General features: G+C 38.9%; 1 protein-coding gene and 1 pseudogene across 1 annotated transcript in view; both read right to left on the minus strand.

The window, feature by feature from the left end:
• Positions 1 to 3,195: 3,195 nt before the first annotated feature.
• Positions 3,196 to 19,416, minus strand: part of LOC136329071 (cytochrome P450 4X1-like) — a 59,679-nt gene continuing 43,458 nt past the window's right edge. Inside the window, exons 7-12 of the mRNA XM_066265019.1 lie at positions 14,141 to 14,247; positions 13,391 to 13,581; positions 8,370 to 8,503; positions 6,181 to 6,245; positions 4,619 to 4,701; positions 3,196 to 3,513 (exon numbers count right to left, since the gene is read on the minus strand). Of these exons, the coding sequence (XP_066121116.1) occupies positions 3,345 to 3,513; positions 4,619 to 4,701; positions 6,181 to 6,245; positions 8,370 to 8,503; positions 13,391 to 13,581; positions 14,141 to 14,247 (749 nt within the window). The 3' untranslated portion in view covers positions 3,196 to 3,344. The remainder of the gene's footprint in view (positions 3,514 to 4,618; positions 4,702 to 6,180; positions 6,246 to 8,369; positions 8,504 to 13,390; positions 13,582 to 14,140; positions 14,248 to 19,416) is intronic.
• Positions 16,859 to 17,489, minus strand: LOC136328730 (GTP-binding nuclear protein Ran-like; annotated as a pseudogene).

Raw genomic sequence — 19,416 nt, forward strand, 5'->3', positions numbered from 1 at the left:
ATATGAAAAAATGCTCAGCTTCATTAGTTATTAGAGAAATGCAAATCAAAACTACAATGAGATACCACCTCACTCCTGTTAGATTAGCTATTATCAACAAGACGGGTAATAGCAAATGTTGGAGAGGCTGTGGAGAAAAAGGAACCCTCATTCACTGTTGGTGGGACTGTAAAGTAGTACAACCATTATGGAGGAAAGTATGGTGATTCCTCAAAAAACTGCAAATAGAACTACCTTATGACCCAGCAATCCCTCTACTGGGTATATACCCCAAAACCTCAGAAACATTGATACGTGAAGACACATGTAGCCCCATGTTCATTGCAGCACTGTTCACAGTGGCCAAGACATGGAAACAACCAAAAAGCCCTTCAATAGAAGACTGGATAAAGAAGATGTGGCACATATACACTATGGAATACTACTCAGCCATAAGAAGTGATGACATCAGATCATTTACAGCAAAATGGTGGGATCTTGATAACATTATAAGGAGTGAAATAAGTAAATCAGAAAAAAACAAGAACTACATGATTCCATACATTGGTGGAACATAAAAATGAGACTAAGAGACATGGACAAGAGTGTGGTGGTTACCAAGGGTGGGGGGGGGAGGGAGGACATGGGAGGGAGGGAGGGAGAGAGTTAGGGGGAGGGGGAGGGTCACAGAGAACTAGATAGAGGGTGACGGAGGACAATCTGACTTTGGGCGAGGGGTTTGCAACATAATTTGATGACAAAATAACCTAGACATGTTTTTTTTGAATATATGTACCCTGATTTATTAATGTCATCCCATTACCATTAATAAAAATTTATTAAAAAATAAAATAAAATGTTAATTCACATGTCAAAAAAAAAAGATAGGATATGATTCATTTAAATATTTTAATGAATAATTAATAGCTCCTACCTCATTGGGGTGTTGTGGAAATTAAGTGAGATTACAAACACAAAGTGCTTACCCCAGTGCCCAGTTACTAACAGTAGCCATTATCACTGCCACCATTAAAGAAAAATAAATATTTGGGGGCACTTGATTAGATGACAACATAAACACAAGATTGTTGACTTCTTGTGGGGGTATGTTACCTACTTTGGTAGCACAAGGAGTTTAAATCTGTGCACCTATAATTTCATATTCTTTTTTTTTTTTTGGATTTTTATGAAGCTGGAAACGGGGAGAGACAGACAGACTCCTGCATGCGCCCGACCGGGATCCACCCGGCACGCCCACCAGTGGCGATGCTCTGCCCATCCAGGGCATCGCTCTGCCGCGACCAGAGCCACTCTAGCGCCTGGGGCAGCGGCCAAGGAGTCATCCCCAGCGCCTGGGCCATCTTTGCTCCAATGGAGCCTTGGCTGCGGGAGGGGAAGAGAGAGACAGAGAGGAAGGAGGGGGTGGGGGTGGAGAAGCAAATGGGCGCTTCTCCTATGTGCCCTGGCCGGGAATCGAACCCAGTTCCCCCGCACGCCAGGCCGATGCTCTACTACTGAGCCAACCGGCCATGGCCAATGTCATATTCTTATATTGAAGATTCAGGGAAGGGCTCTCATTAACTTGAATTCAGAAATTGGGCTTCTAAGATTTATCCTACAAAACATTCAAACAAATTTACAAAGGTATTTGTTCAAAATATTTTAGCAGCATTGAGTCTGACACTATAAGTGACTTGGTTACATCTTCTCCAGCTCAGGTCTTTCTCATGGGTTTTCATTGCCTTCTAGACATCTGTTGTGTTGAGATCTGCCAGGCAGCTGCCATGCGATGTGTTCAAAATGGAACCACCGACCCCGTTTCCCAGTCCATTTCTCCCTCTTAGATGGGCAGCAGTGACACATGGTTTCAGGTCTGCTCTTTCAAAGTGCCATAATTTTGTTGCCTGGAGACCCATGAGAAAAAGCGAGGGTAGCTTTCATTTGCATCTTTCAGGTCTCATCTTATCTACCACCTTCCTAAAGAGGATTTTCTAGATAACCCAATTCAAAGTAGGTTCCCTTGATTAATGTCCAGCTCAGCCTACTCATTTCCTTTGTGGTACTTAGTACAATTTGTAACTATTGTTATCCATCTTCCATTTCACGATATCAGCTCCATGAGAGCAGGGATCATGTTTATTAATACACTGAACCTCTAATGTTTATCTAAATATCTGACATGTAGTAAGCATTTCAACATCTAATGAGTGATGAATCTGAAAATCATTAAGAAATTCCTGTTCAGGATTCACAAGAGTTGCTAGCACTAGGAAAGTATGTAAAATTATCTTGATAATATTCCAAATGAAGGCTTTGTTAGCCGAGACTCAAAACCCAGAAACCAGTAAGAAACATTTATATATCTTACTTCATCACAATTTAGAAGTTCTGTATGGTAACTGACACCATAAATACTGTTTTAAAAAGGAAAAGAATGGGAAAAATACAAAGAAAAGTTACAATAAAAAATTATTCACAATATATAATCAAATATGAATCAATAAGGAAAAGACAAACAACTACATGAAAAATAAACATAGATGATGTACAAAGCATATAAAACAAAACTAAAATAAATACAAATGGCTAATAAGCATGTTTTTAAAGCTACAAATGAACTAAATATCCAATAATAAAAATGGTTAAATAAATTGTGCTATATTCATAATACAAAATATCATGAGCCAAGATGAGGAATGAGATTATTTTTATTGAGTGAAAGAAAGCAAGAACAATATGGATGTGATCCCATGTATAAAAATACATGCATACATGTGAACTATGAAATGTATAGGAAAAAGTCTGAAAGAATGCTCACCAAACTATTTTGTTTTTAGGAAAAGCAGTAGATTAGTCAGGGCAGGTAGGGTTGTGCTCTTTGAAGTGGGATTTTTACTTTTCACTCCACATGATTTTCTAGTGTTGGAAATCTTTTATAGTGAGAAGTCATCCATTTCTGTGTAATTCTGAAAACTTTTTCTTAAGAAAACAACAAGAACATGTATAGAAATGTTTTTGGAATATAGCATTAAGAGAAGCCAAAATCAAACAGAGAAGATCTGAAACTCTCCCAAAGTCATACAGAAACTGATCTAGGTGACATTCCATGGAATGAATGAATGATTTTCAGATTCATCACTCATTAGATGTTGAAATGCTTACTACATGTCAGATATTTAGATAAACATTCCATGGAATGTCACCATGGAATGTTTTTGGGTAATATGCAGCTCCACAGAGACCCGAACTGCACCTACCCATAAACTTCCCATTATACTTTAATTACTCTCCATATTCTTGGACCATTATTTGTAGTTCAACTTTAAAACAAAATTTATATAATCGTTGTACCATGGGCTCTAACTTTAGGAAATTTTTTTCAGGTACAAGTGGATCCCATTCCTGGATTTTAGAGAAATACGGTTTAAGAGGGAAGGAGGCCTGGCAGGGTCTGGAGTCATCTTGAAGCGGAGCAGAATCAAGGCAATGGCCACCTTTAGCTCAAGCATGGCGAAGTGCTGCCCGATGCAGTTCCTGTAGACACGAGAGAAAATCAGAGATGCTTGAAGAAATGGCGTTTCTCCTGACTCCTCAATAAGATACTAGAATAACAAGTCTGATAAGCACAGTAAAGCAACATTTTCATTGTTAATGCCATCCAAATTTTTCTGCTTGGTTTTACATTGTCTCCTGTAAAAAAGTGAGCTGGCAGGTCCCAATGCGACTCCCCTCTCAAAAAACAAGGTGGAGGGCCTGACCTGTGGTGGTGCAGTGGATAAAGCGTCGACCTGGAAATGCTGAGGTCGCCAGTTCAAAACCCTGGGCTTGCCTGGTCAAGGCACATATGGGAGTTGATGCTTCCAGCTCCTCCCCCCTTCTCTCTCTCTGTCTCTCCTCTCTCTCTCTCTCTCTCTCTCTCTGTCTCTCTCTCTGTCTCTCTCCCTCTCTCCTCTCTAAAAAAATGAATAAAAAATTTTTTTAAAAAAAATTAAAAAAAAAACAAGGTGGCACTTGGAGTTGCTCATAGAAATGTTTCTCCTGTGCAAATATGATACAAAGCACAGTGACTAAAGTTGATAACACTGTATTGTATAATTGTAATTTTCTAAGGAGGTAAATCACTATTATACAATAGTATACATTTCACACACGACACACACAAAAGATAAATACGTGATGTAAAGAATGTGTTAATTAACTGGATAGGAAGGAATCTTCACAATGCATATTTTATGAAATCATTACGATGCTCTCCTTAAAGATCTTACTTATGTTATACAGCAATTATAACTCAATAAAGTTGAAATTAAATAAAAACTTTTCTTATTCTTAGAAAAAAATTGCATCCAACCTGTGTTGGATGTGGACTGCACTGAGCCTATGAATCAACAGCGTATCACGGGACAGCTCTCTGAAGCATGTTTACATAGGACGTGATAGAGAAGGGCACTGTTGTTTGTGAAACTAACTGGCCCTCTCCGAGGTTCAACTAGGCACTGGGCCTGGTAGGGTCTGGGGTCAAGATCAGGTGAGAGGATGTGGTTCCATGGAAGAATTTACACAGCAGTGGGCTAAAGGAAAAATGCTGTCCTCAAGTAAATATTTTTGTATATTTTCAACAGTTTCAAATTGTTCTCACCGTGGTCCAGCTGAGAATGGTAAGTAGGAATGGGAGTGTCTTTTCTTAAAATTCTCCTGAGAGAACCTCAAGGGGTCAAAGACCTGAAATGAGAAGGCATACCCCATCACCACATTTCTTTTTTTTTTTTTTTTTTTTTTTTTTTTACTTTTATTTATTCACTTTAGAGAGGAGAGAGAGAGAGAGAGAGAGAGGAGAGAGAGACAGGGGGGAGAAGCAGGAAGCATCAACTCCCATATGTGCCTTGACCAGGCAAGCCCAGGGTTTCGAACCGGCGACCTCAGCATTTCCAGGTCGACGCTTTATCCACTGCGCCACCACAGGTCAGGCCATCACCACATTTCTTAAGGTTTTGATCAACTGTTAACTACATATAGGATTTCAAATGTTCTAGTAGTCACATTTTCAAAGGGTGAAATGAATATCAACGATGAGATTTATTTAATAAAAAATATTATCATTCCAAACCCACCCAATATAAACAACTACTAAGAAAATATTTCATATTTTTTGGTACATGTTCAAAATCCAGTGTGAATGATTTCCATCTTAGCTTCAATTCGCCACATTGCAAGGGCTCAGTAGCCACAAGTGCTAATGGCTACCACCCTGAAAAATGCAACTTTAGACCTATGTCCTTGTCTGGCTTCCCAATTGATTGATCTGCTACCCAGACTAAGGGGAAAGCAGAACCATCATGGCCAGTATATTATTTTCAATTAGAAGTCAAGTGAAAATGATTACATGATCAGTTGTTAATGAGATAAATTGTCCCACTGCTCATTGCATGTAACCAGTTTTTAACTCTAGGAGCTTTATAAAAGAAAGCATTCATACACATTGTATTTAAAGTTTTGAGAACATAAAATCAGGGAACTTAGGCTACACATATTCTGTTTGCCTTTCCACTCCTCTCTCCCCCTGCTCTGGGCTCTAAGAAGCTGGCCCACATGTTTTGTTGGGTTTGGGTAAGAAAAGGCATTGTTAGGAGATCTGGAGGGTGGGAAGAGAGAGCATTCGGGGTATTTATTCACTGGCCCCTCCCTACAGGCTCTCTCAGGTTGGCTGCACGCTCTCCCGACACATGCCTGGGTGATGGCCTTTTCCAGGAGCCCTCTTTCTTCAGGAATGTAACCCTCACTCCAGTAGCTCATCAGTAGTAAGCACTTTGGCGGTTATTTGCTCCATTCTGATTTTCCTAAGCCCTGACCCATATCTTTATCAATTGCTCTTACATAAAACTATCTTCAAATTGCCCAACTTGAGCAGATCATTAATTACCTACCAGAATCCTGATTGCTACATTCAACAGAAGGGAGTTTGAGTTACCTGAATTACTCCTGATCGTCTGTACTCTTGCAGATATCTGGGTAAATACTTGGTAGAGCTTGTTAGACAAATGGCTGTGGCAATTTAGAGAAGCCCGTATGACATTGTGCCAATTTATTCATTCAAAGTAAAGATAAAGTAGGAATAGAGGGAAATGACCATTTTATTTGCTGTATTCTTTGACACTTCCATGTATATCTAATTAAAAGTGAATTGCACAGCATTAGTCATACCTTGGGGTTTTCCCAAATGTCAGGATTGTGGTGAAGACCCAAAATATGAAGAACCACGACTATTCCTGAGAAAGAAATGAGATAATAGAGATTGTAAGAGAAAGAGAAAGCAGGGAACTACTGTCATTCCATTCTTCATTAAGAATTTTCTTCTAGAAGGGAAAGAGCTGGCTGCTGGCAGAGCTCTGTGTGCTGTCGCTAATACCAGCACTGAAGGACCCATGGGAAGATGAGGCCTGGTGGAACCCAGTTTTCAAAGCAATGATCTATTTTATACATGATTTTGTCTTAAAAAGCTATTGATATCATGTCAAAACATGCATATGTTTTCCTCTACCTCTGGAACTTACCTATACAGTAGTCCCTCCTTATCCATGGGGTCATATTCCAAGACCTCCAGTGAAACCCTGAAACTGCAGATGGTACAAACCCTATATATACTATATCTTTACCTAAATATATATATATATATATATATATATATATATATATATATATACCTACGATCAAGTTTAATTTATAAATAAGACACAGTAAGAGATTAACAACAACTAATAATAAAATAAGACAATTATAACAATATACTATAATAAAATTATGGGAATGTGATTTCTCTATTTCAGTATATTCTATTGTAGTGTATTCACACTTCTTTTGATGATGTGAGATGATAAAAACCAAACCTATTCCTGAATCTGTGTAACCAAGCCTTACTTTCAGGAGATGGCTGGGTGTCATTGATTAAAGGGAACACCTTGCTGAAATCTTTGTATAGGTTCCGTGCTTTCTGGCACAACATGCTGTGTCCATCATAATGTGTTTTCTGCTTGTGTCTTTCACATACAAACTTATGCATTTTTTCATCTTAACCAAACACTAATTGTACACTATGGCCATAACTTTTGCATATTGAGGTTAGACAGAACTAGCACAAATTTTTTTCCTCTTCACACCTTTACAAATAGAAAATTTGTTTTTACTGTAAATCAGAGAAAGCTCAGGATATGAAAACTTCTACCTTTTCTCTTTTTTAAAAAGTATTGTACAACTTTGCTTTGTTATATTCAAATGCCAGCATCACATTTCATGTTCTTTGGGTCATTATTAAGTAAAATAAGGGTTTAGGGCTCCAGAAGACTGCAGATAAATAAATCCATGGATAAGGAAGGACTACTGTATGTCTATTAATGGACTGACTATAAAGCACCCACTGAAGACACTTTGAGGACATAGGAACAGAACCATAATTCCATTATGGAAATCCAGTCCTATTCCTTATGCACTGCGGGCAATTTTGGCAAATATCCACATAGTTTGGGGATTTATAAAAAGATAGAAGGGAGAGAATTTTGTGTCATTTGGTAACCAGAAATAATTTTGGTAAGTTAATTCTTGATCTGTCAACAATGTCACAGTAAGTGCCAGTTTGGTGATGTTTGCTACAAGCAATTCTGTTGGCTTATTTTCAAGGGCAAGAATAAATAGAACATTGAAGCAGCTATGTGAAGGGTGTTTCATGTGAGCTCTCTGCCTCTCACTCACTCTGCTAAGAAACCTGCATTGTTCTGAAGAGCTCTGGGCATGAGACCTCTGTGTGATTTCTAGTTCTGTTCACTGCACGCTGGAGTCCCCCAGTGGGTTTTGGCTACACTAAAAGTATTTGAAAGTGCTTTTAAACTGCAAAGCACCATAGAAGTGTTTGCTAAGATCATGTTCCAAGGGAAAATGAGATAAAATGTTTGAAGGCTCTATGTAAAACATTAAGTGCTGCTCACTTATTAAGATAATATTATGATGATGGAGCCCAGAGCTTTCCTTGGGTCTTTGAGGTAAAGATAATGGTGCTCATCTCCCATGATGTCTCACTTGGGTCTCAAGCTCAGCCCAACAAAGATTATTTAAAAAATAATGTCCCACAATGGATGAAGCCATGAGTTCAGATTTTGGCAACATAGTTTCAGGGCTTAGCTTTGCTAAAAATGGTTATGAATTTTGGGAAGGTCTCTGAAACCCACATCTGATCAAGACATTGCACACTGAGCTCTCACTCTGTAGGTGCCTAACCTTAAGCCAAGCGTCTTTAGAATTGTCTTTTGACATCTCCAAGAGCTGAGAAAACCACTGGTCTGTTACTGTGGCCCCTGATATCCCACAGTCTCTAGAAACTCTTAGGAAAAGAATGCAAAGACCTGCAGGCAAGGAGCGTCCATCTGGGAAGGTAATGGGCTTGCTGAGTTCTCTGGACATGGATACGACTGTAGGGGTCAATCGAAGAGACTCCTTGATACACATTGTTGTGTATGACATCTCACCCAGCTGGTCCCTGTGAATACAATGGAAGGAGGGAAAAGAACTCAGACACCATGTCCAGTTTGTAAATATTGATTTTTTTCTACTTGAGGTTTGTCCTGGTAAATATCATCCTCAGGTTAATGCTATTTTTCAATTGGTTATGTAACACCATGTTAAAATGAGACTCCTTCTTTCATAGGGTCAGCTGAGGTCCCAGATGAAGAAGAACCAAACAGGTGCCAAATATTCTTATTATAAAGTGAGGTGCTAAGACTGGCAAAGGATTTGTTAAGGAGATTTCTGAAACCAATTTTCCAACCCTTAGGTCATCATACATGTCAAGAATGCATAAGAAATGGCTAAGAGTTAAAGGGAGAAGGATTAAGAGTTTTGGTAGGAAAATAAAATTCTTTAAAGAGAATTGTTGGAATGTCAGAGTGCCATGAGGAATGGTGGATGGTGTTCTCTCCCATGTTAAGCAAGGAAGGCTTGATGAGGAACAGTGAGGTGATCTGACATGTGCTCCCTAGAATTTGGGAAGCATAGGACTGACAGGAAAAGCTATAACTCAGAAAAAGTAGAGAGGAAGGAGCAAGTAAAGTGAAAAGCAAGGATGCTACCCTGTGTCCTGTGGGTCAATTAACTGGCCAGAGGGAGAGCTCTGGAACCATCTTGAAGGGAACTCTAAGAACAGGAATTCCCTTGCCCCATTGTTGTGGATCATAAATGGCAAAAAGCCATTATAGAGTCAAGGTTTAGCAAAATGCTAAGTTCTCCCCCCTCCATCTCCATATTTGGCTTTGATGCTGAGTATTTGCACCCACTCTACTTGCTTTCTTGGGTTGCTGGAAGCAATATACATGCCCTTCCTCTGACTCTTTGTTTGTTTCAGATGTTTGTAGATTTTACTAATGTATCCTGTTTTTGCCTTGGGAGAGTTCCTGTCTTAGCCTTTGATGTGCAACTTTGTATCAGGGTCCTTGATTTGCATATGTCTATATAATAAAGTGAACTGGGGCTATGAGGCACTCAGATACTGTCAGGCATGTTGAAGAGTCCTCCCGGTCCCATCGTTTTTGTTTTGACAAGTGTGTTTCCTCAATTCCACACCATTATTAGGAGCTGCGCTTGTCCGCAGCAAGTGGTGCCCGAAACCCCATAATCAACATTGCAAAGTCCCAGTGAGAGAATCTCCAGGAAACCCACAGATGCACTCATTGAGAAGAAAAGGAAGTTTTTGAATATCCACCAAGTTCAGAGGGCAGGATCACAATAGTATCAGCCACTTTTTTTTTTACCCACTCTCTTTCTTGGGACCATTTTTGGAAGGGTCAGAAATAGCAGGCTAGGAGAGGAACTGGTCAATAAAAAGAAACCAATCACAGCTCCTTACCTACCATAGACTTCCAGACCCCAAGGAGTACTGAGCTGGGATAGAGGGAGATGCTTTAAGTGATAAGTCTTTAATATTACACTGAGTTACAGAGCTTTATTACTGGAATGAGACTACTATTGTGATTTAAGTCAATCAGAATATTGCACTGGTAGAACCTACCTCACACAGCAAGTTTGTAATGTTGGCAGGAAAAAATTAAGTTTTTTTTTTTTAAAGAGACATAGGGAGGGAGAGAGTAAGAAAAGAGAAAGATAAGAAGGATCAACACATAGTTGCTTCACTTTAGCTATGTTTTGATTGCTTCTCATAAGTGCCTTGACCAGGAACCACAAGCTAAACCAGTGACCTCTTGATCAAACCAATGACCTTGGACTTCAAGCCAGTGACCTTTGGGCTCAAATCCAGTGAACTTGGGATCATGTTGGTGATCTTGCATTCAAGTCGGTAACCTCGCACTCAAGCTGGTGACCCTGCACTCAGGCCAGCCACCCTACTCTCAAACTGGTGAAGTGCACTCAAGCCAACCAGCCCATGCTCAAGTTGGCAACCTTGGAGTTTCGAACCAGGGATCTCAGCATTCCAGGATGATGCTCTATCCATTGTGTCACCACCAGTCTGGTGAGAAGAGCAAAGTTTTTAATTTGCACCCTAGCTAGTCAGGTTAGTTCAATAAAATGATTGCATGTAGTATTTAGTCTATTTGCTTTATTGTGTTTCTAGTTGCTTTTCTAAGTACTTGTTTTGAATGCAGGCTTTGACATGTGGTAATGTGAAATTTTAATTTTGAAGTCTTTCCTCCTTGAACCCAAAATACAAGAGTCACGTGTTTAATTTGCAGTTTTGCATATATAAGAAAAACAATCTTTTTCATCTTAGCCCTGGGACAAAAAAAAGAGAGGAATTTTGGCTCAAAGCAGAAATAGGCTGATAAGGAGTCAAAGGGAGACACTGAACAGATTTCCAGAAATTGATTTTGCAGTGTGGTTCTATTATCTGTCTAAAGGAATGATCAATTTTCAGAATGCTATGTGAAATTTTTTTAAAAATTTTTTAAATTCATTTTTAGAGAGGAGAGAGAGAGAGACAGAGAGAGAAAGGGGGGAGGAGCTGGAAGCATCAACTCCCATATGTGCCTTGACCAGGCAAGCCCAGGGTTTTGAACCGGCGACCTCAGCATTTCCAGGTCGATGCTTTATCCACTGCACCACCACAGGTCAGGCGCTGTGTGAAATTTTATCAAACATAACTATACGGCTATATTATAGAATAAAACATATTTTATTACCTATTGTATTGGTGCCATTACTTTCATTAAATTAAACTGTAGTTAAAAGGTCCTCTGAATTCTGTTTTCTCACCTGGCTAAGATTTATTTATTGTCTCTACATTTCACATAAGACAAACAAGAACAAGAAAGAGTACTATTTGAGTTGTATCTATACTGCTCACAAAAAATTAGGGGATCAGAGAACATGTAGATACTCCAGTACTTTCAGGCTTTTGTATAGTGCATTTTCACCAATGAAATAAAAGTTGGTATTGCATCTCATCTGCATAATCAAACAACTTCCTTTGACTTGTCATTTGCTTTTCTGATGTTCTTTTTTTTTACAGCAGCAGAGATAGACAGGGACAGACAGACAGGAACGGAGAGAGATGAGAAGCATCAATCATCAGTTTCTCGTTGCGCATTGCGACTTCTTAGTTGTTCATTGATTGCTTTCTCACATGTGCCTTGACCGTGGGCCTTCAGCAGACCGAGAAACCCCCTGCTGGAGCCAGCAACCTTGGGTCCAAGCTGGTGAGCTCTTTGCTCAAGCCAGATGAGCCCACGCTCAAGCTGGCGACCTCGGGGTCTCGAACCTGGGTCCTTCCGCATCCCAGTCCGACGCTCTATCCACTGCACCACCACCTGGTCAGGCTGATGTTCTTGTTTAATAAAAAATCAAATGTTTCTTTTCTTTATTGCTTCATATTAATTTTGAAATATCCCCTAAGTTTTGTAAGCTGTATATATCCACCATATACAAGGTTAAAATACAGTATCTAATGGTGGAAAATATTATATACTCTTTCCAAATTCAATGAATGAATAAAAAGTGACTAATCAATACTGCATTTTGTGTTATATAGATTAGACCATTAATTTATATTAGAAAATGACTGCTACTTTCTTATATAAAATATAATACCTGTACTATAGCCATATAAATTTAAATTTTCCTTTACAAATGTTTTCATTGAGCTGACCTTTGCATTTGAAATATGATGTTTCTGCCTAACCATGGGCTTCTCTTAGCATTTCTATTTTTATGCCTCTCTGAGCAGCAAACAATGGTATTTGAAATATCTAGCCAGGAGGAAGAGTGTGGTTTTTTATCAGGGACATATGTGTTCTTTTTTTTTTTTAAGTTTTATTTATTTATTCATTTTAGAGAGGAGAGAGAGAGGGAGAGAGAGACAGAGAGAGAGAGACAGAGAGAGAGAGAGACAGAGAGAGAGAGACAGAGAGAGAGAGAGAGAGGAGAGAGAGACGGGGGAGGAGCTGGAAGCATCAACTCCCATATGTGCCTTGACCAGGTAAGCCCAGGGTTTCGAACCGGCGACCTCAGCATTTCCAGGTCAATGCTTTATCCACTGCACCACCACAGGTCAGGTGACATATGTGTTCTTTGAAAACAGCATGTTCAAGGTGGAAATTTATAACTTGGGTTTTATTAACAGCAAGTTATGCTCAAAGTCTGGCAAAATGCAGTTGAAGTTTTCCACATGGCTAACTCCTAACTTTAAGCACCTTCAACATCAGGTCTCTCAGAAAGTCTCCTTGAGATTCCCACACCAGCTTAAGTACCTGTATTCTAAGTCACTGATGTAGTAGGGTACACCTCCCACCCTTACCATGTTATTCTGCAATTATCTGTAAGTGGTGGTGTGGGGGTTGTCTCCTGTATTAATGTATGAGCTCATTGAGGATCGTCCCCCGCCAAATATTGCATACATTTTTAATGCTTTAGTACTTAAAAAGTCCTCAGCCCATATTTGCTAAACTCAAATTCAGATTACATCATTTACTATGTTCAAAGTTTAAAGCCACCCCTGAGGCATGAACAAGGAGATGGGCATGTCTACAATGATGTTTAAATGACACAGATGCTCACTCATTTCTTTCAGAAGAAGAGCCCTAATGAAGCCCTACCCTCAAACTCTAAATAAAAGTCTAATAATCAAGTCTCCATTTCCAATTCAGTAAAGACTGAGTAGAAGAAAGAAATAAGACATTTTATATGCCACTGATTAGAAAAACAATGACATAGATAACTTATGGATGTGTGAACCTCTTTTGCAAATGGCAAAGGGATAACTCTGGGTCCTCTAGAAAAAGTGCAAAATGGTAGCCTGCCCCTTCTGCTTCCACATACACATCTTTTGAATCACTAGAGTCATCAAAGGGCCAAAAGAAGAAAGAAGAAAACAATCCCAGTAGGGAAACTAAGATAAAACGTGTAGGGATGTAGATCTTACCAGGTGATAGAAGACCCATTTTCCAGGATGCCCCTGATCTCCTCCCGGCACCTCTCCTGATGCTCAGGGTTCTGAGCCAAGTGGTAGAGGAGCCAGGCAAGGCCCCCTCCTACGGTGTCTTGCCCTGCCGCCATGAATGTGTTCACCTCAGACTGCAGGTCAGCATCAGAGAAGCTGTCACCATTTTCAGCCTAGAAAGCACAATAGAGATATTTTTATGCAATTTCAGTTTATAGATGTTTGGATCCCCAATCAAAATAATGGATTTAAAGAAAAAATGAGCCTTTGCAATGTGGGTTTCACTGAATTTTTATTCAGTTCAATAAATATATAGTGTGAGCCACACATTGTCCAGAGCATAAAGGAGGACCAAATTTAGATAAGGAAAACAGGCCTTGCAAGAGTTCCTCCAGTCATCCTGCCAGATTTTCCAACACCTCGGTATCAATGGTTTGTCAGCTTAATTGTGACCTATTGTCTTATTTTCCTGAACTATCATGTATCTTTGGGAGAGTCACCAAATCCTGGGAAATAAGTAAAATTTTTAATGTCATCTAAATTTCTCTAGTGACAAAGTTGCAGAATTCTATCTTTACTTCAAATTGTATGGAGCGAACCCCTCAATTCAAAAGTAGTGTTAAATTTAATTGAATAGCTTTGCTTTTATCTCCTCTACTTTCACTCATCTACCTACCCACACAATTAACTAGATATATAATACGAGCAGGTTCATAAATTTGAAAAATTTACCTGGGCAGAAAGAATAATATCCAGAAAATCTTGATATTTCCTCTTCTGAGCATTACTCTGCTCCTTCTCATCCTTGAGAGATTTCCTTCTCTCCTGGATTACCTGCTCTGTGGTAGATTAATAATCACCATAATTAAAGTTAAAACAATGTAAGTCAAAGTAAAATAAATTACAGAGCAAGTCATGGCCCATAAATAGCTTCAAATATTGCCTAATAACTTGAGGTCAGAGTGGGTATACACCTTTAAATAGATTTATTTTTTTGCAGATATTTATTTTCCCATCAAATGACAATTATTGATCAAAGCACTGAAGACATAGGCTTTGCATCAATATGGCAGAATAAATAAATGCTGTGCTCATCTCTTCCCATGACCACCTCAAAATTACTGCTAAATTGTAGAAAAACTGCTAAATTGTCTTTGAGGACCACCTGAACACTTGCTGAACACAACTATAGCCAAAGATATATATATATATCATATTTTTAAAAAGCCACATTGAGACTGGTTGGAGGGGTGGAGAAGCAAAATGAGCTGGTTCCACGCCCACAGCACCAGAAGGAACACAGATAGGCTAACAGCAACCAAGACTCAATGACAACATGAGGGCTCACACAATCCACACAAGAGACAGTGGTGGAGCACCTAGCTCTCATGATTACGATGAGTGTGCCACTGAGCCCCACAAGACAACTACTTTATAAGACCACACTAAAAACATTGAAAGACATAGCAGATCTACCTAACACGCAGAGACAAACACAAAATGGAAAAGTGGGAGACAAAGAAACATGCCCTAAATTAAAGAACAAGAGATCCCCAGAAACTAAACAAAATTGAAGTAACCAAACTACTAGATTCAGAGTTAAAAAATAATGGTTATCAGGATGTTCAAGGAACTTAGAAGAAGAATGCAAGATCTTAGTGAGAATTGAAATGTACAAAGAGTAAGAATTAAAAAGGACATAGAAATCATAACCAAGAACCAGTCAGAAATGAAGAACATAATATCTGAAATGAAGAACACCCCAGAAAGAATCAATAGCAGGTTTAATGAAACAGAGGACTGAATCAGCAATTTAGAGGAAAAGGTAATAGTAGAAACACCCAAGTAGAGCAACAACAAAAAAAGTTTTAAATGAGGAAAGTCTAAGGGTCATCTGGGACAACACAAGCACAACAAATATTTGTATTAAAGGGTCAAGAATTTATCTGAGGAAATAATGGCTGGATAATTAAAAACACTCAAGCAGAGTAACAAAAAGAAAAAAAAGAATTTAAAAATCAAGAAAATCTAAGGGCCATCTGGAACATCAAGCATAACAACATTTGTATCATAGGGTTACCAGAAGGAGAAAAGAGAGCAAGTTGTTGAGAACCCATTTGATGAAATACTGGCTGAAAATTTCCTTAATCTGGTTAAGAAAAAGAAGACATCTGTTGATGAAGCACAGAGTCCCAATTAAAATGAACCCAAAAAGTTCCACATCAAGATACATCACAACTAAAATGGCAAAGGTTGATGGCAAAGTGAGAATCTTAAGAACAGCAAGAAAAGACAGTTAGTTACATACAAGGGTGCACCCATAAGGTTGTCAGGTGATTTCTCTTCTCTTTCTATAGGCTGTTGGCTGATTTCTCTTCTCCTTCTTTTCTTTCTTCCTCTTCTTCTTCTTCTTTTCTTTCTTCTTCTTCATCTGCTTCTTCCTCTTCCTCTTCTTCTTCCTCTCCGCCTTCTTTTCCTCTTTCTCCTTCCTCCTTCTCCTCCTCCTCCCTCTCCTCCTCCAACTCCTCCTCCTTCTTCTTCTTCTTCTTCTTCTTCTTCTTCTTCTTCTTCTTCTTCTTCTTCTTCTTCTTCCTTTCTCTCCACCTTTTTCTTCTCTTTCTCCTTCCTCCTCCTCCTTCTTCTTTCTCCTCCTTACTCTACTTCTTACTTTTTCTTCTTCTTTTTAGATATATGAAATAAAACTTTTTTGAGAGAGAGGGAGGGAGATAGATAGAAGATAGGAGATAATTGAGAAGAATCAAGTCATAGTTCTGGCACTTTAGTTGTTCCCTGCTGGCTTCTCATATGTGCCTTGAATGGGGCAAGGGAGGTACAGATGTGCCAGTAACCCCTTGCTCAAGCCAGTGATGTTGGGATCAAGCCAGTGACCTTGGGCTTCAAGCCAGTGACATTTGGGTTTAAGCCAGTGATCATGGGATCATGTCTATGATCCCATGCTCAGACCAGCAACCTTGCCCTCAAGCTGGCAAACTTGCATTCAAGCTAGTTGAGATTATGTTTAAGCTTGTGACCTCAGAGTTTTGAACTTTGGACCTCAGCATCACAGGTCAGTGCTCTAGCCACTGTGCTACCATGAATCAGGCAAAATACAACTTTATTATGATTATAAATGAAAGGGAATAGGAATTACAATAAGAAACAAGCTTTCTCTACTGAATATTGTAATGCTACTGCAACAGTCTTATATTTGAAACTTAATACGGAAATAATTGCATTTGCAAACAGCTAAATATGCAGATCCAAAGAATGAAAGTACTTTTTAACTGCCACATTCACTCTGAAGCCCATTCACCTCTTTCAACTTCCCAAAGATAAAGCACATGTTCTGTTTAGCTATATAATAAAGTGGTAAACATGCTGGACCACTGATATCACAGGACAGTTGCCTATTAAACTGAACTTCTGATGCTGGGCTCCAGCTTCCATTTTTTATACGTCGTCATATTCACCCAGGAGAATGATGATCTGAGCAATCTCTACACCATGCTCATACTGTGCTTCCAAAGCTTGGCCCCTGACAATTTCTGGTAAGGCAATAGCAGGCATGGCAACAAACTCCAAGTTAGGGTCTGAAATTAGTTTTCTAACAAGCTGGAAGAAGGGCTTTTTAAAGTTGTAGTTACTTTTGGCAGAAATGCTATAGTACTAAAGATTTTCCCCCCAGTGGCAGACAATTGACTTTGCTTTAATTTTCCTGTCTTTACTATCCACTTGGTTGTCACACAGCATGATGAGGATATTATCACACATTTGTACCAGATCTCTATGCCAGTTAGACACATTCTTATAAGTAACTCTTGTAGTTACATCTAAAATTATAATGGCACCCTGCACTTAAAAGTTATAGCTGTGTCTCAGTCTACCAAACTTCTCCTGGCATTGAACTTAATAGGCTCTATGTTGGATGCAACTTGAGAGAATGGATCTCAACACCTAGGGTAGCTGTATACTTCTCAAATTCTCCAGGCAGTTGATGTTTCACAAATGTAGTTTTTCTAATTTCACCATCACCAAGCAATACATGTTTGAACTGAACTTGGGGTTCTCCTTGGGGGGCCATGATGATGTTGCCCCAGAAGCACCTCTAGTCCCATCTGGCTGAGCACCTGTCAGTTTATATTTCAACAAAAACACTTCAGACCAGAAGAGATTGGCATAAAATTCTAAAAGTGATGAAAAGCAAAGACCTACATCTAAGACTACTAAACCCAGTAAGGCTATCATTTAAAACTGAAAAAGAAATAAAGAGCTTCCCTGACAAGAAAAAGATAAGGAGTTCATTACCTTTGAAACAGTATTACAAGAAATGCTAAAAGGTCTTTTTTAAGAAGAAATAAATAAATAAAGAAAGAAAGAAAGAAAGAAAGAAAGAGAGAGAGAGAGAGCGAGAGAAAGAGGAAAAAGAACATAGTTATATTGAATAAAATAACATTACATATGTTTCTAACTGTAGTTACTTGAAATGTAGATGGACCATGTGCTCCAATGCAAAAGTAGAAGGTAGTTGAAAGGATAAGCAACAAGACATGTACAGGGAGCCCTTGGGTTATGACAGCCTCGACATACAACGTATTGAGTTTACAGTATTCACTCCCATTAAAAATTTAAAAAATTGAGATAGAAGTGTTTAGGCTTACACCGCAATTGTCATACTTATGGACTATGTGGGCAAACTAGTTTTGTTGCATGCGGCAGAAGAATATGCAGAAACATGGGATATGAATGAGGGAGTTGGCGTCCTACAGTACATTTACCTATGCCATTTTGGACAGTTAAAAACGTGTGTTTGGTTTCTGTTGCTTTGTTTGGTGACTTTTTGGCCCTTATCATGGCTCCTAAATGAAAGTCAGAGTCTTCAAATGGTAGTGTTTTGAAGAAGAGGACAGCCATCACGATGGATGACATAGAGCTACTGGCATCACGAGGAGAGGAGCTGTCTTCTGAGGACCTCATTCAGCTGAAGAAGCAGCTGATTGAAGAGGAAGAGATAGAAATCCCAGAACCCAAGAAATTTATTACCAACAGTTTGGCAAAAGGTTGTTCTATGGTAGAGAATGGGGTGGAAAAATTTCAGGCTGAGGATCCCAGTGATGACAGATTCAGTAAGATCTACAGAGCTGTCATGGATGCCTTGCAATGGTGTAGGCAGATTTTGGAAGAGAAGTAATCAACCTTCCAGACTAGCCTGGAACAATTCTTTAAGAAGGTAGAGAGGCCTGCAACAGATCCTGTACCATCTGCATCAGCTGCTTCTCGAGATGAAATGCCTGTAGTAGAGGAAAAATAATCTCCAGCATCTCCTGTATGTTTCTTAGGCAATCCTGATTCACCTGACCCAGTATCTCCAGCACTTCTGCAGGTTCTCCTGCCTTTCTTGCTTCTTCTTCTTAATTGGTCGCTTTCTCCCATTTTGCAATGCCCCTTCCAGTGTGCAAGCCAAACACAAGAATAAAGGTAAGAGTATTTTTTACACTCATTTTTTGTAATTTTTACTGTTCCTAAAGTACAATATATTTATGTCCTTTTTTTTTCTTGTGGCTTAGTTGTGTTTTTATGTTATAGATTTTGATTTTACATCTGTGTTAGGGTAGGTAAGTGACTTAGGATAGGGAGTGTTCAGCTTACACCAAAATTCGGGTTACATCACTGTTGAAAGAACAAAACTGTATTGTAATCCGAGGACCCCATATATATATTGCTGCCTAAAAGAAATGTACCTCAGATCGAAAAATACACGTGGTCTGAAAGTAAAGGAATGAAAAAAGGCACTTCATGCAAATGAAAACAAAAGAAAAGCTGAGATAGCAATACTTATATAAGACAAAACAGAATTTAAAACAAAGGCTATAACAAGACACAAAGTAGAACATTTTATAATAGTAAAGTATCAGTCCAACAAGAGGATATAACCCTTGTTAACATTTATACACCCAATGCAGGAGTAACTAAATATAAAGCAAATAATAATGAATGTAAAGTGAGACATG

Source organism: Saccopteryx bilineata, chromosome 3, assembly GCF_036850765.1.
Source record: "Saccopteryx bilineata isolate mSacBil1 chromosome 3, mSacBil1_pri_phased_curated, whole genome shotgun sequence".
NCBI classification, from domain to species: Eukaryota; Metazoa; Chordata; class Mammalia; order Chiroptera; family Emballonuridae; genus Saccopteryx; species Saccopteryx bilineata.